We start from the raw sequence: 20253 nt of genomic DNA, 5'->3' as shown, positions 1-20253 counted from the left end.
CTTCAGTCAATAAGCATGCATGCATCACATCTAACTTTTATTATTAAACATCCTTGTTTCTAGAACGGCCCATGCCGCCTTGTGTGGGGCAGGTAATATCGGTCGAGATCCAGACACAAAATGTGCAGAAGTGAAACTGGCAAATTATGCCGCCTCCACGACAAGCTGTCTGGAATAGCCCACAGCTGCTTATATTATCACTTGAGATTACAGAGGAATTATTATTGCAGAGTTCTGAGAGCTCAGATGACGAGCTGTAGATCTTTCAAGTTCTATTTCAAGTTCGTGAAAGAAAGACGACAGTTGTTTTCATGGCAGCAGACAAAATAGGGAGAAATTCAACCATTTTTAGGGGGTCCAATGTTTCTCAAACTTGGGTCCCCAGCTGTTATTGGACTACAACTCCCATCATCCCCGACCACTGGTCTTGCTAGCTAGGGATGGTGGGAGTTGTAGTCCCCAAACAGCTGGAGACCCAAGTCTGAGAAACACTAGGTGACAAAAGATGTTTTAGAGCAGGGGGAGGAATCTGATAATTCCAGATGGGGTGTCTTTGTGTAAGGGGGAAGAAATAAGTCCAAGAAGGGGCATGAATACTGAGGTTTATAAAAATATGCATAGTGTCCCTCAACTGGATGCTCCCCAGATGCTGAACTCTGGCTCCCATCATTCCTGCCCATTGTCCATACTTGCTGTGGCTAATAGGAGTTTGGAGTTTTATTTTTTAGTTGCTATAATCTGCCCTTGGACCTTATGGTAAACGGTAGATACGGAATCAAATAAATAGCAACATCTTGTGGATACCAAGATGGGAAAGGCTGTTGTGAGAGTAGCAGATTTTTGCCCCCTTCCCAAAGGAGACACGAATTTGGGGTCGCCACGGAAATCTGCGGGTGGCAGATTGGCAATGGAGAAGGGGGAATTCTTTGCTCTCAGTGCATAGTTAACTTGTGGGCAAGGGATGCGGTGGTGGCCACAGGCTGAAGGTGGCTTTGGAAAAGTGGGTTAGATCCAAACCCCAAGTAGGACAGGTCTATCAGCCGCTGTTCAGTATGACAGCAGAACAAAACTCCCTTAGACAGAGGCAGTATACCTCAGCCTTCCAGATGCCAAGAAATACGACCAGCAGGAAGAGGGATTGTGGCCTGCTTCTTGAAGACATCGAGAAGCTGCTATCAGAAAACAGACTTAGATGGATGGACCTTCCATCTGCTCTAGTCAGGATCTTCATTTTCAGCCCACATAAGGATACCACAAATGGTCCCATTCTGTCCAGCTGTCCCAATGCCCCGCCTCACCTGTGGAGTTTGTCTTCCAGGCAATATGATCAACCAACCCCAAGTGCTCATTCAAGAGAAAATATCAGAAAGGTCAGCTCTGTTTCAGGTGGTTCAGAAATCAACTTCCTTTTCAGCTCCTCACAAAACTTTCCAGGCAGCCTCAACAAAAGGTTCCTCCCTTTGACCGTCCCGCTGTTGCTGGACTGCAACTCCCATCATCCCCTGACCACTGAACATGACTGCTGGGCCTGATGGGAGTTGTAGTTTGGCAGCACCTGGCGGGCCAAAGATTCTGCACCACTGATGTCCATAGGAGCTGATAGGAGGGGCAGCTGAATCTTAAACCAGTACAGTCGTACCTTGGATCCTGAAAGCCCTAGAATGTAGATGTTTTGGCTCCCAAGTGCCGCAAACCCAGAAGTGATTGCTGCAGTTTGCAAACTATTTTTGGAAGTCGAACGTTCAACGGGGCTTCTGTGGCTTCCGACTGACTGCAGGAGCCAATAAGAAGCCACACTTTGGTTTCCGAACGTTTTGGAAGCTGGAACCGATTGCGTTCGACATCCAAGGTGCGACTGTATTCAGTGCTAGTCCTACTCAAGACTAAACCCATTGAAGTTGACAGGCATGACTAACTTAGCCAATGGTTCCCCACCTCTGCTCTAAACATTTACAGTGGTACCTCTGGATGTGAACGGGATCCGTTCCGGAGCCCCGTTCGCATCCAGAAGCGAATGCAACCCGCGTGCACGGGTCGCGATTTGCAGCTTCTGCGCATGATGTCATTTTCACCATCTGCGCATGCGCGAGCGGCGAAACCCGGAAGTAACACGCTCCATTACTTCTGGGTCACTGCAGCGCGCAACCCAAAAATACTTATCCCAAAGCTACTTCAACCTGAGGTATGACTGTATACCGCCATAGCTCCACAGTCCTTTAAAAAAATATTCTGAGCACCTGGGCATTTTCACACGGATTTTCTGATATTTTGCAAAGGTCAGAGGGACTTGAAGGTTGGGGTGTGTGTTCGTTTGTCTTTCCCCTCCCCACCTCCTGATCCGGCTACGGCCTCTCCCCGCCATGTGTCTTTTTATGCACGGTCAGGTGGGATGTGCGGCTGAAGCTCTTCCCGCAGTCCAGGCACTCGAAGGGCTTCTCCCCCGTGTGGGTTCTCCGGTGTGTGATAAGGTAACCCCGGTCGTTGAAGCTCTTCCCGCACTCGGAGCACTCGAAGGGCTTCTCCCCCGTGTGGGTCCTCTGGTGCGTGACGAGGGAGCCCTTCTGGTTGAAGCCCTTCCCGCAGTCGGCGCACTTGTGGGGCTTCTCGCCCGTGTGGATCTTCTCGTGCCTCAGGCGGTCGGAGCGGTGCGAGAACCACTTCCCGCACTGCGAGCACTCGAAGGGCTTCTCGCCCGTGTGCGTCCTCTCGTGCCCCACGAGGTACGACCTCTGGCTGAAGGTTTTCCCGCAGGCGGAGCACTCGTAGGGCTTCTCGCCCGTGTGGACCCGGCTGTGGCGCACGAGCTGTGAGCTTGTGCAGAAGCTCTTCCCGCAGTCCGAGCACTCGTAGGGCTTCTCTCCCGTGTGCACCCGCTTGTGGCTGATCAGCTGAGAGCTGATGCCAAAGGCTTTCCCGCAGTCGGAACATCCGTAGGGCTTCTCGCCCGTGTGGGTCCTCTGGTGCTTCAAGAGGTTGCCTCGCTCCGTGAAGCTTTTCCCGCAGCTCAAGCACTTGTAGGGTTTCTCCCCGGTGTGGACGCGCTTGTGGTTGATGAGGTGGGAGCTGGTAGAGAAGTGCTTCCCGCACTCGGAGCACTCAAACGGCTTCTCCGTGGCAAAGTTTGTCGCGGGCACGTTGCCCGGAGGCCCTTCTTCCACTGGGAAAAGCTTCCCGAAGATGACTTCTTCCAAAGATATCCGGGTGGGGTTTCTGCGCTCGGGTCTTTCTGCTGAGAGGACCGCCTCTTCGCTTTCTCCGTCGGACTCGTCAACTTGTGGAACGAAAAGAGAGAGTCGTGGGATGAGTCAAACTTCAAAGCAGAGAGAGAGAGAGGCAGCCAAGACCAAACAAAAGATGATAATGATGATAATGATAATAGTAATAATAATTTGCAGTGGTACCTCAGGTTAAGAACTTAATTCGTTCCAGAGGTACCACTTTAGCTAATGGGGCCTCCCACTGCCGCGGCGCGATTTCTGTTCTCATCCTGAAGCAAAGTTCTTAACCTGAGGTACTATTTCTGGGTTAGCGGAGTCTGTAACCTGAAGCGTCTGTAACCCGAGGTACCACTGTATTACTTATACCCTGCCCATCTGGCTGGGCCTCCCCAGCCATCCTGGGCAGCTCCCAACAGACTATTAAAAACAATAAAACATCAAACATTAAAAACTTCTCCAAACAGGGCTGCCTTCAGATGTCTTCTAAAAGTCAGATAGTTGTTTATTTCCTTGACATCTGACGGGAGGGCATTCCGCAGGGTGGGTGCCACTACCGAGAATTATGATGATGATGATGATGATGAGCCATTAAGCCAGCCGTGGAGAGACTTATCTGGTATGCATGGCCGTTTCGGACAAATCATACCCACCTGCTTTGCACCCGGTGTGGAGCAGAGCTGAATGCAACCGGCCCTTCCAAAACCCCATACAAAGTGCTTTACAACAATCAGCTGGTCGCCAGGGCTTGCCTAGCGCTGTGCAGATAAGAAGAGAAACCTTGTGGTCCCACCTGCCCTATACATTTGCAGCAGTAACATACCAATTTAAACAGCCATGGCTTCCCCCAGAGAATCCTGGGAACTGTAGTTTGTTAAGGATGCCGCGTGTTGTCAGGAGAGGTTCCTATTCCCCTCGCAGACTTGTAATTACTGCAGTTCCCTAGCACAAGGGATTACATTGTTAACTGTGAATAGGAACATGGGGGGGGCGGGTCTCCTAACAACTCTCAGCTCCCTTATCAAACTACAATTCCCAGGATTCCTTGGGGGAAACTATGGCTGTTTGAAGTCAAATTACACGGCTTTCAATGTATGTGTGGGTGTGTAAGAGAGCCTTTTAAAAAAATAATCTCCTGACATGCAACTATTTGACCTTAGAAGTCTGTCTTCTTTTTTGCTTTAACTTCCCCTGTGCCATTTTCATTTGTTGATACAAGTACAACTTGCAACAGTAATAATAATAATAATAATAATTTTTTATTTATACCCCACCCATCTGGCTGGGCCTCCCCAGCCACTCTGGGCGGCTTCCATAAAAACCAAAAATACAGTAGTAACAGATTGCACCCTTGATAAGTTTAACAACCCCATTAGTATGTGATAATAATTTAATAACCCCCAGAATTAAAAATTTGAGCCTCCAAGAACTACCAATATAAGGATTGTTTTGCGTGAACCCATATACTTTCTCATAAAACTGTAAACGCATGTTAGTTAATTGTCCCATGTTTGCTATTCCATGGTCCTCTAAACTTTCACCAGTGGTGTTCATATTTGTTTCACCTTCATTCCTCCATATTTAACCCATAGAGGCCAGCACATTTTGCTCAAAGTGCTCACTTCCCACAGCTTAATATGCCATTCTCTGGTGTGCAGGATTCCCCGCCCACCCCCACCCATGGCAGTATTTTGCATATAGCATTGTCACTGCAAGTTGTTGTTTAGTCGCTTAGTCATGTCTGACTCTTCGTGACCCCCTGGACCAGAGCACGCCAGGCACTCCTGTCTTCCACTGCCTCCCACTGTTTGGTCAAACTCATGCTGGTAGCTTCGCGAACACTATCCAACCATCTCGTCCTCTGTCGACCCCTTCTCCTTGTGCCCTCCATCTTTCCCAACATCAGGGTCTTTTCCATTGAGTCTTCTCTTCTCATGAGGTGGCCAAAGTATTGGAGCCTCAGCTTCACGATCTGTCCTTCCAGTGAGCACCCAGGGCTGATTTACTAGTCACTGCTAGTACCATATGAAATAACAGATTTCTCTTGTCCTTTAGGTACGTTTTTAAAATAAGCAAGTAACAAAAAAATGATCCTTTCGAAGCAGATACTGCAAAATACTCCTTACGTTTGCTATAATTTGTCCCCAACACTTGGGTGTCTTTACCTAATAAGGCAGTCTCCCCATCATATTCTTCCGCCTCCTCTGTCTGCTTTTCTTCCTGTGCCTTCTTGGAATCTGATAGATTCTTCTTTGAGAGCTGAGGCACCTGAAGTAGAGGGAAAAGGAGGAGGAGGCCTGTTATTCTGAATGTTAAGCTGCTACTTTAAACAATGCTTTCTTTGCAGAAATCATTACTAGTCCGTGTGCTTACAATGCAGCTTTTTCTCACAATTCTTATATGCTCATGCTTTTAAATATGCTGCAAGCTGCTCTGAGACCTCTGCTGTAACAAGACTGTATTCATAATACATCTCTCTGTATCGCCCAAAGTACCCTTACGTTTTGTGCCTCTCCGTCAGGCTCTTGCCATCTCAGGAGGAAATCTTCAGCTAGGGCTACCACCTGGGCACAGAGGTCTGGGCCGGAGTCCTTCTCCCAAGTCTGCATTTCTTGGAATGGAATGGTGAAAAGATGCTCCTTTTCTTTATCTGAACTGTAAAACAAAAAACAAAAAAACCACACAATCCACACTGATATGCACAAATGCACGGGACGAAGATTTCAGTAGCAATCAATATGAAACCTGCAGTTATCTTTCCATCTATGTAGTAATAATAATAATAATAATTTATTATTTGTACCCCGCCCATCTGGCTGGGTTTCCCCAGCCACTCTGAGTGGCTTCCAACAGAGATTAAAAATACATTAAACCATGACAAAGCTAACCTCGTTCCATTTGTTTATCTTTCTGAACATAATATCAGCATTAAACAAGGTTTAGAGTGCCCATGGCCAGCCAAGTTACTTGGGCACCTGAGAGAGAAAGCCCTATGGTTTCTCTCCCCCTGCAAAAGTACAATAATAATTAATTAAAGAACAGTTTGATGTATAATTTTATGGTATCACTCCAAAAAAAAAAGGTGGCGTTATGATCCATCAAACGTCAGAAATACATTTTTCCCGAAAGGTTTCCACAATTTTGGCCACTAGTTTACCTCCCGCCTTTCCTCCAGGGACCTTCAAGGCGTCCAACGAGACTCACCCCCTCCTCATGCGAGGTAGGCTCCGGCTGCGTGCATCTAGGATCTGATCCAGCAGAGCATCTCTTGCGCTCTCAAGCCCTGGGGAAGAGGGAGGTGATAAAGAAGGGAGGGGGCTCCCCAACCCTGCAGCCTTTTTCTGCCCCCCTCCCCAAAGGCTCCCCCTTCCACGCGCCCAGCAGCTCCCCTGGCAGAGATGCCACCCGACCCACCGAGGCCACTTCCTACTTTCCCACGGGGGGGGGGCAAGAAAAAAAGGAAGCCCCTCCAACTTCCGCGTTGCACCTCCCCCATTTCCTGCCTCTCTAGGAACCGCTCTGCTCGCTGCTCTTGTTAACTCTTAGGGGCCCGAGAACGGCAACACGAGTCAGTCTTAGGCTGACGTTTAAGACATGCCCGGTTTCAAGGGCAAGGCGCTGGTTCTCTGGGGTTTGCGAGATCAGGATGCTGTGCTGTTTTTCTTTCCTAGAACCGTGGAATCGCTGAGCTGGATGGAAGGGGACCCGAGGGTCATCTAGCCCAACCCCGCTGCAATGCAGGAATTTTGCCTACAGCCATCCCTGGGTGGGCTCCAGCCACCAGCCTCCTTGTCAGACGCACTGGCCCACAGAGGAGCAGCATATCCTCCCCACCACCACCACCATGCACGGTTTACTCAGAAGTAAGCCCCACAGTGGGGCTTACTCACTGAAATATACTCAGAGTCGCAAAGTGATTTCATGCTCTTTATTCAGCTCATAGTGGTGAGGAGGAATGAATGAAAGTCCCCTCAAGGTATCTGCTTTATATACATTATTTACACAATGGGCTGCACATGATTGGCTAATTCCGGAATTCTACTGTAAGCCAATCAAGTTGTGGATTCACTTCTATCTGGAGCATGATTGGGTGGTTCCTGCCAACCAATCATACTGCTGCATTGTTCTAGGACCAATCAGACTGCTGCATTCTGAATCCTATTGTTCTAGGACCAATCAGACTGCTGCAGTTTGGATCCTATTCAACTCAGTACATAACACTCACTATGCCGCAGCTGGACATTATCGTTGACTCTGTGTTATTTATCTGTGTTTTCATTGGAATTTTTAATTTAAACTTAGAATCGTGGAATTGCAGTGCTGGAAGGGACCCCTATGGTCATTCAGTCCAAACCCCAGCGATGCAGGGATCCCCAGAATGGCTTGGGGGGAAACTCCCTTCTAATAATAATAATAATAATTTATTTATACTCCGTCCATCTGGCTGGGTTTCCCCACTCTGGGTGGCTCCCCACAGTATATTAAAAACACAATAAAACATCAAACATTAAAAAATCCCCTAAACAGGGTTGCCTTCAGATGTCTTCTAAAACTCCCTTCCTGAGAGCTGCTGCCAATCAGTGTAGACAATACTGAGCTAGTTAAGACAGGTTCCTTATCCCTGACAAATGACCATCCAACCTCTGCTTAAAAACTTTCAAGGGAGCGCCTCCCACCTCTCCTGGGAGTCTCCTCCACAGTCAGAAGATTCTTCCTGGCGTCTAGTGGGAATCTCCTTTCTTGTTTTTTAACTGCCTCCCTTTTTCACTTTTGAGTTCCCATCTGCTGTCGTCCGATTTTATTTTTACGCATTCCGTCTTCTCACCCGGGGGCTGCTTGACTGGCCAAGGTGAGGACAGGATGCTGAATGGGGACCACTAGCCTTCATGGCTCTAAGTTCTGCCTTGGCTGTCGGAGCCAATACGCCTCTCAAGACCGGATGCTGAGCATCAGCAGATGGAGAAAGTAGTGCTGTTGTGTTCGGATCCTGTTCGAGGGCCTCCTATGGGCATTTCTTGGCCACCATGAGAGCACGATGGAGAGACTAGATGGGCCTCCAAGGCTCAGTTCCCACCATGCATTTAAAACACTATGATACCAACTTAAATAGTCATAGTTTCCCCAAATAATTAGGGGAGCTGTAGTTTATTAAGGGTGCTCATCGCTCTTAGGTGACCCCCACTGCCCTCCCAGAATTACAATTTGCAGAGTATTTTAACAACTTACCACATCACTCTTCATAGGAAATTCCAGGAATGTGCGCTGCTTGATCCAGAGCTCTGGGTAAGGATACCTTTTCTCTCAGCTGATGTGAAATTTTCTCCATGTCCATAGAACTGGTTTATTAAATTCCTACAGGGGTTTCACTGGTGAAGTCCTAGGGGCCTAGTTTCTGCAGGGATGGGAACATTTATTTTTATTTATTTGTAGAAGTATTTGGCTGCATGCACAGCCCCAAAAAGAACCCTGGGAACCCCTGACAGAGCTAGAATTCCTAGCACCCTTAACAAATTACAGTCCCCAAGATTCTTTGGGGAAAGTGTGTGTGGGTATGGTGTGTATGGACTGCCAACTTGCCTAAGAATATCAAGGAAGTGGCCTCATAAAATCCCGTAAAACAGAGGAAGAAGGAGAGGCTCATGCCAAAAGAAAACTTCAGTTCTCTGGATTATTTGGAGGAAGCCATGACAGTGTTTTAAATGTATGGTATGGATGTAACCGAGTTGCTCTCTGAGTCTCTTTGCTTACTCTGTGCAAAGTTACATGACAGGCAAGTTGACATCGTGATTGCAGGGGTCTCTGGCCTTATCGGGATGCTGTTAATTTGTAACGTACAAGGAAGGCAGCAGACCTCTTGGTTTCTCAAAAGGCAAAGTCCTGTTTATTTGAGATGTTACCTATCGATAGCTTTTGGCAGTTTCAGCAGAGCAAACATCTATCCAAACATTCACTCAGCATAGAATCGATGACATTAAAAGGAACAATATTATAAAGATTATGGAAGCATAAGGCTGCATACACATCATAACCTTAAAGTACATTACTTCCAAATAATAGTGTCCAGATAGTACTAGCCCCGGTCTGTTCTGCCTTGGTCAGACCACACATGGAGTCCTGTGTCCAGTTCTGGGCACCACAATTTAAGACAGATATTGACAAGCTGAAACATGTGCAGAGGACAGAGACCAAGATGGTCCAGGGTTTGGAAATCAAGCCTTATGAGGAACGGTTGAGGGAGTTGGGTATGTTTAGCCTTGGAAATGGGAGACAGAGAGAAGGTATGATAGCTACCTTCAAATATCTAAAGGGTTGTCACATGGGAAAAGAAGCAAGCTGGTTTTCTCCTTTTTCAGAGGGTAGTATCCGAACCAATGGCATAAAGTTATAAAAAGGAGACCCCCTGTATTGCAAGATGATTCAACATAGACATGGCTGAGCTAATATTATTGGGGAGAGAAGAAAAACTATTTTCTCTCCAGCGCCAAACTAGATATTGGAATTCCATACATTTAAAGCACATCCCTATGCTTTCTTAAGGATGCTGGCAATTACAGTATTGCTGTGAGAGGGTGAACTATAGTTCCCCTGATTTTCAGGGTGTGTGTGCTTTAAACGTATGGTATGTGAACAGCCTTCATGAAAAGGATTAGCAGCAGCTTCAGAGCAGACAAAAAGTAGATTGTGCCATTCAGGAGATGAGAATTCTTTCCTATGCAAATCGCCCTGTGCAGTTTGCGTAGGAAAAACTTCCCAATTCAAATTTTGCGGGAAAGCCTGCAGCACTTGCAGTTCTAAAACTATAGGAGCATCTATGCTGCTGCTGAAATTAAGGAAAATGATAAGGAGAAGTTAAATTATATATATCACACACACACAAACACACACATAATTTAACCTCATTATTAGTTTCCTTAATTTCAGCAGTTATGTAGGTATACAGATATATAATTTAACTTCTCGTTATCAGTTTCCTTAATTTCAGCATATTATATATATAAGAAACATATATATAGATGTTTAATTTAACTTCTCATTATCAGTTTCCTTAATTTTGGCATATATTATATATAAAAACACATATATACAGATACATACCGTATTTTTTGCTCTATAAGACTCACTTTTTCCCTCCTAAAAAGTAAGGGGAAATGTGTGTGCGTCTTATGGAGCGAATGCAGGCTGCGCAGCTATCCCAGAAGCCAGAACAGCAAGAGGGATTGGTGCTTTCATTGCGCAGCAATCCCTCTTGCTGTTCTGGCTTCTGAGATTCAGAATTTTTTTTTTCTTGTTTTCCTCCTCCAAAAACTAGGTGCGTCTTGTGGTCTGGTGCGTCTTATAGAGCGAAAAATACGGTAATTTAACTTCTCATCAGTTTCCTTAATTTCAGCAGATATATATATATATATTAAACAGACACACACACATATATATAACTTCTCATTATCAGTGTTTCCTTAATTTCAGCAGATATTGTGTGTGTGTGCGTGTGTGTATCACTTGCTATTGGTTTCTATTGACGTATTGGTTTGTTTGTTGCACGTCACAGCTGTCACCTTTTCCCTTTTCTTGCCAGCAATCCTCTTCGGAATAAGGGAATTTCCTTTTAAAAAAGGGAAAAGTTGACAGCTATGTAATGCTCGTATAGGATATTCTGTTTCTTAATGTTTGATGTTTGGTCGTATTTTTATATATGCTGTAAGCCACCCAGAGTGGCTGGGGAAACCCAACCAGATGAGTGGGATGTATTTTTATATTTATTTAAATCCTATTACTATTATCTACATATTTACAATTTAGATTCTCATTATGACAGTTTCCTTAATTTCAGCAGCACCATTTAAAGAAGGCTGCCTCATATATATATTTGTTGTCCTTCCCATTTGTGGTGTGCTCAGAAATCCTCACCCATCCACTGCCAACCCCCCCCCCCAAACCCAGTAGACCCAGATCTCCCTCCTGGCACCGCATCCCCCCAATCATTTCTCTCTCTCTCTCTCTGTGTGCATCTGGAGGGGGGGGTCCAGAGCAGAGGGTTACATAACCAGCGAGGCGGGGTGGACTAGAAGGGCGGCGTGGCGCCGCGTCACCGAGGACTCCTTCCTGTCCCGCCCACCTGGGAAATGCAAGGGGGGCCCATGTGAACCTCTTTGTGCTTCCCAGAGATTTGCGTCTGCAGCGATGCCGGACCGGGCTGTTCCTCTCGCCGGGGGAGCCCCGTCTTAAAGGTGCACCCTTGGGGGAGGGGGAGGGGCGCTGGGGAAGGAAGTGCAACCCCCCAAACCCCCACCCTCTCCCAGGGGGTCCCTGCAAGGGTGTCCCCCACCCCCCAAAAAAAATAATTGCAAGCAAAGCTCCCCTGAGCCGCCTCCCCGCCCCTCCCTTTCCACAGCAGCAAAAGAAAACTTTTATGCTAATAGCTTGCAAATTCTTTTCCAACAGCTCTCTGCTTCCCCCCGCCTCCCTTCCTGGTGTTTGCAATCTTTTTAATATATATATATATATATTTATTTGAAACTTCAAAGATCCGTTTGGAGGGGAGGTTGTTGATGGTTGGGATTCTGGCTGTAGGTTTATGGGGGAAGAGGGGGGGTCTCCTCCAGCTTTCCAGATTTTAATCCTTTAATCCCCCGTGGGTCGCTGTTGTCAAATAAATTCTTTGTATTCTTCCCCTGGCTGGTTCTGTTTGCTTTTCCTGGCATTAGAGGGGGGAACCCCAATCGTGCCACTCCCCCCCCCTTTATTAAAAATAAATAAAATTCTATTGGTGTGTACCCTTTAACAGCTTTTTGCCATGAGGAAGTTCTTCAGGTGGGGCAAAATGGAGAAGGCTGTGTACACACCAGGCCGTTAAAGCACATCACATCCCCCCAAAAAAGAAATTGTAGTTTGTTATGAGTGCCAGGAATTGAAGGTTTGGGAGGGGTGAGCTACGGTTCGCAGGATTCTTTGTCGGGGAGAAGTGATGATGTGCTTTAAACATAGGTTTTGTATGCAGCCTAAGTCATGTGGAAAAAACTTATTTCCCCTTCCTCTCTCCCTTCCATTTTCTTCTTGCTCTGTTTTTTTGTACGTTTGTGAGGGTATCATGGCGGTTTTACGCAATCCCGATTTCAGTACGGTTTGTGCTTGAAAAAGTTTCAGGGCTTTGTTTACGATCGATTCTTGTAACATCCTGCTGAAATCCTGTAACTTTGCATACCACAGATGTTGGGGTGTGTGTGTGTGTTGTTGGTCCTGTTTTTGTTGGGCTATATGCAGGAGCATCCCTCAAGACAACAGTGATGAAATGCCATTAGGGAATTGTCACAGAACCACTAATAAAACGGACTGATGTGCAGACGGTCCAGTATGAAACTGCTTGTCTGTTTTTTCCATAAAATTTATACAGTAGTACCTCGGGTTACATCGCTTCAGGTTACATATGCTTCAGGTTACAGACTCTGCTAACCCAGAAATAGTGCTTCAGGTTAAGAACTTTGCTTCAGGATAAGAACAGAAATCGTGCTCCGGTGGCGCGGCGGCAGCAGGAGGCCCCATTAGCTAAAGTGGTGCTTCAGGTTAAGAACAGTTTCAGGTTAAGAACGGACCTCCGGAACGAATTAAGTACTTAACCCGAGGTACCACTGTACACCTCTTGATTGCAAGAAAACCTCAAAGCGGTTACAAATTGGCCATTTATGTGCTGTTATTGCCTCAGTGACGGCGGGACGCGGGTGGCGCTGTGGGTAAAACCTCAGTGCCTAGGACTTGCCGATCATATGGTCGGCGGTTCGAATCCCCGCAGCGGGGTGAGCTCCTGTTGTTCGGTCCCAGCTCCTGCCCACCTAGCAGTTCGAAAGCACCTCCGGGTGCAAGTAGATAAATAGGTACCGCTTTATAGCGGGAAGGTAAACGGCGTTTCCGTGTGCTGCGCTGGTGCTGGCTCGCCAGAGCAGCTTCGTCACGCTGGCCACGTGACCCGGAAGTGTCTCCGGACAGCGCTGGCCCCCGGCCTCTTAAGTGAGATGAGCGCACAACCCTAGAGTCGGACACGACTGGCCCGTACGGGCAGGGGTACCTTATTGCCTCAGTGACAGCTGTGCTGGTTTGCCAGTTCGATTCCGGGTCCGATTCAAGGCCACAAGTGTCATCTAGTCCAACCCCCTGCAATGCAGGAATCTTTTGCCCAATGTGGTACTCGAACCCACAACCTTGAGATTGAGAGTCTCATGTTCTAAGTACGGAGCTATCCCAGTTTCCAGGTGTTTGTGTTAGTGTTTAAAACCCTGAGTGGCTCAGGCCCCAAACTCCCTGAAAGACGTCCGTAAAATAAATTCTCCTCCCAATGCAAATCTCTTTTCATGTGATGCGTGAGCACCCGACGAATGCAGAACTTTTTGAAAGCTGCCTTAATGGAAATGAAGGAGAATTTGAATCCTCAGATACGATCTTCCAAGGGCCCCTTTAGTAATTTCATTTGGATATCTTAGAGGCCTAACGTAGGAGAAAGACCTGGAAATGGTCGCTCAGTTTACAATGGCAGCTAGAATGCTAATCTGTCAGAACTGGAGAAATTCCAAACCATAATCTTAAAAATATTAATAATTTTAATCAAAGAAGGGAAGTAACATATCCATAATCTTTAGTCGCTTCATTATGTTTGTTTATAAAACTTAATAAATACAATGAGAAAAAGAAAAAAAACGGGAAAGATGAATAATGACATATTTGTGCAATATATTTAGTCTCATATTTAGACACTTTTTAAACATCAACATAAAAATCAAAATATATGTAATCAAAATAAAAACAACAACCCAATAACCCCCCCCAAAAAGAGCCACATTTTAAAAGGGCATAGGATGTATCTATAAACCTTAATGATTTTTTTAAAAAAAACTACCGTATTTTTCGCCCCATAGGACACACTTTTTCCCCTCCAAAAATGAAGGGGAAATGTGTGTGCGTCCTATGGGGCGAATGCAGGCTTTTGCTGAAGCCTGGAGAGCGAGAGGCATCGGTGCACACCGACCCCTCTCGCTCTCCAGGCTTCCCGCAGATCTCCACAAGCCGTGGGAGCCCGCGCCGGGATCCCGCTGCTTGCGGAGAGTTGCCTGCATGACGAAGGCTGGGCGCGTTGAGCCCAGCGCGCCCAGACTTTGCGCACCTCTCCGCAAGGCGCGGGAGCCCTGCGCTGGGCTCCCGCTGCTTGTGGAGAGTTGCCTGTTTTGGGGGCTGGGGTCGGGGGAAGGAAATAATTCCCCCCCCCTTTATTCCCCCCCCCCAAAAAAAAACTAGGTGCGCCTTATGGGACAGTGCATCCTATAGGGCGAAAAATACGGTATAAACCTTAATAAAAGTTATTTTTAAAAATGAAATGTTTAGGAGGAATCTCAGAACCCAGAGGGCATGTTGGCTGAATTGAGGTTTCTAATGACAGGAAGGTGATAGATCTTTCACGGCTTTCACGTTTTCTTCACTCCCATCTCCCACGACTAAGGAAGCCCAAATTGTGCAAAGAAGATAAAATATCAGAATAAAATCTGCAAAGTGAGATGATGATGATGCCATTTGGCACAGTTTATAGAGAGCTTGCAGACCTCAGGACTTTCATAGGTACAGCATTTGGATTGCCTTGATGCAGACTTGTATTTGAGGAAGGAGCGTAGCTCAGTGCTAGAGCACTTGCTTGGCGTTCAGAAGGTCTCAAGTTCAGTCCCCAGTATCTCCGGGTGGTCCTGGGAATACCCCCTGCCTGCAACCCTGGAGAGCCTCTGCCAGTCAGTGTAGACAATACTGAGCTATATGGACCAAAGGTATAAGTTCCTGTTTAAACAGAACATCGTTTAAACCAGGAGGACTAGGATCTTACTTTTTATTTAAGAGAAGGCACTGCAGCTCAGCGGTAGAGCCTTTGCGTTGCATGCAGAAGGTCTGTGCAAGAGGGGAACGCTTAATTGCAAAGATGTGTGTGGATATGGGCTTTAACCTCTGTTTATTTTGGATTGTTGCTAGTAAGCCCAAGCATTTTCGTTACATTTGTGTAATTGCCTTGTAGGTCACAACGGTCCATCTCATAGCACTCAGTGCAGGCAGCAGTGAGACACATGGACCAGTGGTCTGACGCTGCGTAAGCAGGGCTGGATTGCACAATAGGCAGGATCATGTCGAGGGCCTTGCAGGGAAAGAAAGAGGTTATTTGTAAAGAAGAAATCGACTTTAAAGAAAACGCATCAAAGTTGTCATAACGGAAAAAACACCAGAATTTGTTAGATATCCTTACACTTCATTCCCCACCCCCACCCCGGTGTTCGAAATTCCCCGGATGTGTTTTGCTCCTGGCGTGGGCCCAACGGGAGATTTCTGGGCGCCAAGTTGGTGAACACAGTTTAAAAGCTTCCGTAGTTAATACCACTTACATTTCCTCGTGTGTGTTTTTCTTCTTGCATACTGGGACAAGTGAACTGTTGTAAGAGCGAGTTGCAGTGCAGTTGAGAGAATTGTGGCGTTGGAAGGGATTCTGAGGGACGTTCCGTTGGGGCAAACATAACCTAGATTTAAAGTGTGCCTAGCTTATATTTCTTTAGCTCCCAACACTACTTCCCTCATTTTTCTCTTTTCAGTGCTTAGCCCCACCTAAACCAGGAGGCCTCCTACTAATGTAAACTGAAATAATGCGAGGAGATCAGATTCTGCCATGTGCTGCTATAAATCTATTTTGTTTTAAAATCATATTTTATGATTTAGTGTTGGTTCCTCTCAGGGTTTTTAATGAAGCCATTTGTACAAGGCAGGTTCTTGTGTTACGTAAGTTTGTGGGGTCCTCTGAACTTATCTGAACCATAGCTGTCAACTTTTCCCTTTTTTAAAGGGAAATTCCCTTACTCCAAATAGGATTCCTCGCAAGAAAAGGGAAAAGTTGACATCTATGATCTGAACATCAGTTTCAAACTCTGCATGTGAAACTGCTCGGCTTACCACACCTGCGTTCCATTTCTGAGGGAGAAGGAGATGGTTTTCAGTCCCTGCCCGCAGCGTGGAAGGAAACGGTTTTCTTCTTCTTCTTCTTCCAGGGGCTGGTGGAAGAAAAGGCGGCCGTGCACTGACGAGGAGTGGGGCCTGCTGGATCTGAACCAGAGGTCATGCTGGAGATTCACGACTTGGTGACCTCTCTGGGTAAAGATCCCTTTTCCCCGTAGCCAGGATACGGAGGTCCTGCTGTGTCTGGCCTCACAGCCTTGCTAGTCCCAAAATCCTGTTCACAGAATCATAGAATTGTAGAGTTGGAAGGGACCCATAGCTGTCAACTTTTCCCTTTTCTTGCGAGGAATCCTATTCAGAATAAGGGAATTTCCCTTAAAAAAGGGAAACTTTGACAGCTATGAAGGGACCCCGAGGGTCATCTAGTCCAACCCCCTGCAATGCAGGAATCTCAGCTAAGGCATCCATGACAGACGGCCCTCCAACCTCTGCTTAAAAACCTCCAAGGAAGGAGAGTCCACAACCTCCAAAGGGAAGCCGTTCCACTGTTGAACAGCTCTCGCTATCAGAAAGTTCTTCCTGAAGTTTAGTTGGAATCTCCTTCCTTGTAACTTGAAGCAGCTTGTTTGAATCTTACCCTGCGGAGCAGGAAAAAACAAGCTTGCTCCATCTTCCATGTGACAGCCCTTGAGATATTTAAAGATAGCTATCACATCGCCTCTCAGTCCCTTATTTTCCAGGCTAAACATACCCAGCTTCCTTAACCTTCTCAGGCCTTCTCAGTAGTGGCATCTGCCCTGTGGAACGCCCTCCCATCAGATGCCAAGGAAATAAACAACTACAGTGGTACCTCGGGTTACAGACGCTTCAGGTTGCGCGTTTTCCGGTTGCGCACCCAGCTGAAGCTGGAAGTACTGGAACGGGTTGCTTCCGGGTTTTGGTGCTTGCGCAGAAGCACTAAATCACACTTTGCACATGCGCAGAAGCGCCAAATTGCCACTCGCGCATGTGCAGACGTGGCACTGCGGGTTGTGAACGCTGCGGGTTGCGAACGTGCCTCCCGCACAGATCACGTTCGCAACCCGAGGTTCCACTGTATCTGACTTTTAGAAGACATCTGAAGGCAGGCCTGTTTAGGGAAGTTTTTAATGTTTGATCCTGTTTTTAATATGCTGTTGGGAGCCACCCAGAGTGGCTGGGGAAACCTTGTACAGTCATAAAAAGGTAAAGGGACCCCTGACCGTTAGGTCCAGTCGTGGCCGACTCTGGGGTTGCGGCGCTCATCTCGCTTTATTGGCCGAGGGAGCTTGCGTACAGCTTCCGGGTCATGTGGCCAGCATGACTAAGCCACTTCTGGCGAACCACAACAGCGCACGGAATCGCTGTTTACCTTCCCGCCAGAGCGGTACCTATTTATCTACTTGCACTTTGACGTGCTTTCAAACTGCTAGGTGGGCAGGAGCAGGGACGGAGCAACGGGAGCTCACCCCGTTGCGGGGATTCAAACCGCCGACCTTTTGATTGGCAAGCCCTAGGCTCTGTGGTGTAACCCACAGCGCCACCCGCGTCCCTCTGTACAGTCATACCTCGGGTTAAATATGCTTCAGGTTGAGTATTTTCAGGTTACGCTCCGTGGCGACCCGGAAGTAACAGAATGCGCTACTTCTGGGTTTCGCTGCTTGCGCATGCGCAGATGCTCAAAATGACGGCACACGCATACGCAGACACGGGTTGCGTTCGCTTCAGGATGCGAATGGGGCTCCAGAACGGATCCCGTTCACATCCAGAGGTACCACTGTACATCACTCCTACATTGGGTAATCTGAGTTTGTTGCCACTGTGCTCTCTGCTCTTATCACTCTCAAAGCCTGTCTAGTCTTAGGCGAAGGGGGTTCAGCAATGCTGTCCAAGGACACTGAATCTGCCAGCTGTCTCTCTCCTGGTGTTTCCTCTTCTAGCTGCTCCTAATTCAGTATTTCCCAGCTTTTCCCCTCTGGACTATGCCCTTCTACAAACCACTGTTCTAAATCAATACTGTCCTCCTGCCCTTGGGAAGGTTCAGGAAAAGCGGGGAGTGCTCCCGCCGTTCCCCTCAGTCCAGACCCTGACATTACTGCGTCTCTATTTCAAGATGGACATGTGAGCTCAAGACCTGATCTTATTTCCTGGCTGGAAGAAGACAGAAAAGACCTCTTTGCCAAAGGCTCCATGGAAGAGATCAGATCCGCAGGTGAGTGTGTCTCTGAGGCCACGCCAGCCCCTTTGACTTAAATCAGCATCGTGCCATAATAGCGATGGCAATAACATACTTGCTTCACATTTCAACCCAAAATCTTTGGGCGCCTTAACGGATCCCAGGAAAAAGGACTCAATATAAGAAATACAGGGCAGGATTCAACTCACAAGTCCCGATAGTGGAAACTTGTAACAGGGACTTTTGCTAGCAGAATGGGACGGTCCCTCCCATGCCCCCCCCCCCGCGCCAATTGGCTCAATTGACACAATTAAATAATTATATGTAAAATGACTATTATTGCTAATTAATAGTCACAATTCCATGTTCTGTGTATGATAATTAACAATTTCTAGTAACGATACTCATAATTCCACATTTTACCTAACATAAATAAACACCGCTAAACTGTTTATATTTAGGTGAAAGAATCACAAAAACCAACTGGATAGAAAACACGAAAATATATCAAAATTCCTAAAATGCAACATCGTTACAATACAGCATTTTATTTTTTATTTTTTGCAAATACTAAATCTAAAAATAAGGTATTTAAAATATATTTGCTTACATATTGTGTGTGTTATTTATATTAATATTTTACATTAATGTAAAAATGCGACTTTCCCCTCTAAGAGCTATGGTGGAAGCAGAAGACTCCTGTCTGCTGGTAGGGATTTGTGGATATTTGATGCTGCTTTTGTCAATCCAGCAAGTAGTTACTTTTTTTTAACTTGTTTGTTAATGTTTCTGCCATTCTGGAAATAGAACAGAGTTTTCAGGTCATAGAATCATAGAATCATAGAATCATAGAGTTGGAAGAGACCACAAGGGCCATCGAGTCCAACCCCCTGCCAAGCAGGAAACACCATCCGAGCACTCCTGACATATGGTTGTCAAGCCTCTGCTTAAAGACCTCCAAAGACGGAGACTCCACCACACTCCTTGGCAGCAAATTCCACAGTCAAACAGCTCTTACTGTCAGGAAGTTCTTCCTAATGTTTAGGTGGAATCTTCTTTCTTGTAGTTTGGATCCATTGCTCCGTGTCCGCTTCTCTGGAGCAGCAGAAAACAACCTTTCTCCCTCCTCTATTTTCTCTCTTTCCTCTCTCCTTCCCTCCATATCTGGATCCCAAAGGTGCCAGATCTCTGAAGAAGATCAAGGTGGAGAGCTTCCCGGACGAAGCTCCCGTGATCAAGGAAGAGTATGAGGCTCTGCCAGAAAGATGCCAAGAGAATATTTCTTTCTCCAGTGAGGCTGGTGAGGAAGGTGAGTCCGAGTTGCCGCCACAACACTGGGGTGGACCAGATAGTAATTATTATTATTATTATTATTATTATTATTATTATTATTATTATTTCTTATTTATACCCTGCCCATCTGGCTGAGTTTTCCCAGCCACTCGGGCGGCTCCCAATCAAGTGTTAAAAACAATACAGCATTAAATAGTAAAAACTTCCCTAAATAGGATAGGAGCATTCAAGCAAGTACATTCGGCATAAGGATGAAATTAAGGGGGCACACGGGAATTATGTGGAGCTCCTTCAGGGCAAGGGTGGGATCTGGAAAACGAGCGAGGTCCCAGCCAAAGAAAAGTGGCAACATAAGTTGATGGAGTACGCACAGCTTGCAGACTTAACATTTAGAATAGGAGAACAAGAAGAACATACATTTAGAGAAGATTGGGAAACGTTTATTAAATATAAACACTGAAAACACTGGCAACACTAAGATAAATTCAACAGTGTAGGTAAGTTTTGATGGATGTAATAATGGAAAACCGATTGATACAGCTTTTGTAAAATATGGCAGGGATATAATATAGGTAAAATGAACCATGGAAA

At 46.4% G+C, this 20253-nt stretch overlaps 5 protein-coding genes across 9 annotated transcripts in view; 3 read left to right on the top strand and 2 right to left on the bottom strand.

Annotated features, from left to right (window-relative positions):
• Positions 1 to 20253, top strand: part of LOC310756746 (uncharacterized protein) — a 1375527-nt gene that overhangs the window by 605418 nt on the left and 749856 nt on the right. The window lies entirely within an intron of this gene.
• The window catches only part of LOC310757092 (zinc finger and SCAN domain-containing protein 31-like), a gene marked incomplete at its 5' end in the record, with an annotated part of 210941 nt that overhangs the window by 83042 nt on the left and 107646 nt on the right, over positions 1 to 20253 (top strand). The window contains one exon of one of the 4 annotated variants that reach the window (XR_014545038.1): positions 17406 to 17567. The exons of 2 other annotated variants lie outside the window; for them this stretch is intronic. Of the gene's footprint in view, positions 1 to 17399; positions 17568 to 20253 lie in introns of those variants that run through there. One more of the 4 variants, XR_014545039.1, reaches the window with a different exon arrangement.
• On the bottom strand, positions 25 to 6663 carry LOC310757038 (uncharacterized protein). 2 transcript variants are annotated; one of them, XM_083602140.1, is made up of 4 exons: positions 6373 to 6663; positions 5717 to 5870; positions 5381 to 5483; positions 25 to 3271 (listed from the first exon to the last, which is right to left on the bottom strand). In XM_083602140.1, exons 2-4 carry the CDS (start codon positions 5822 to 5824, stop codon positions 2343 to 2345), a joined length of 1140 nt encoding a protein of 379 aa, XP_083458266.1. In that variant the 5' UTR covers positions 5825 to 5870; positions 6373 to 6663; the 3' UTR covers positions 25 to 2342. The 2 variants fall into 2 exon arrangements, with proteins under 2 accessions (XP_083458266.1, XP_083458265.1); XM_083602139.1 differs by lacking the exon at positions 6373 to 6663 and having other exon boundaries at positions 25 to 3263; positions 5367 to 5483.
• On the top strand, positions 11312 to 19882 carry LOC310758183 (uncharacterized protein; the record flags this gene model as incomplete). Its single annotated transcript, XM_083604111.1, has 5 exons — positions 11312 to 11440; positions 16268 to 16370; positions 18307 to 18405; positions 19547 to 19720; positions 19878 to 19882. Exons 2-5 carry the CDS (start codon positions 16337 to 16339, stop codon positions 19880 to 19882), a joined length of 312 nt encoding a protein of 103 aa, XP_083460237.1. The 5' UTR covers positions 11312 to 11440; positions 16268 to 16336.
• The window catches only part of LOC310758182 (tigger transposable element-derived protein 1-like), a gene marked incomplete at its 3' end in the record, with an annotated part of 6113 nt that continues 5813 nt past the window's right edge, over positions 19954 to 20253 (bottom strand). The window contains exon 4 of the mRNA XM_083604110.1: positions 19954 to 19971. Coding sequence (XP_083460236.1) covers positions 19954 to 19971 — 18 coding nt within the window. The remainder of the gene's footprint in view (positions 19972 to 20253) is intronic.

This window comes from Podarcis filfolensis (genome assembly GCF_964270895.1).
Source record: "Podarcis filfolensis genome assembly, chromosome: 2".
In the NCBI taxonomy this organism is placed as follows: domain Eukaryota; kingdom Metazoa; phylum Chordata; class Lepidosauria; order Squamata; family Lacertidae; genus Podarcis; species Podarcis filfolensis.
Note: the sequence above shows the minus strand (reverse complement) of the source record. Positions and strands in the feature narration are given on the sequence as shown.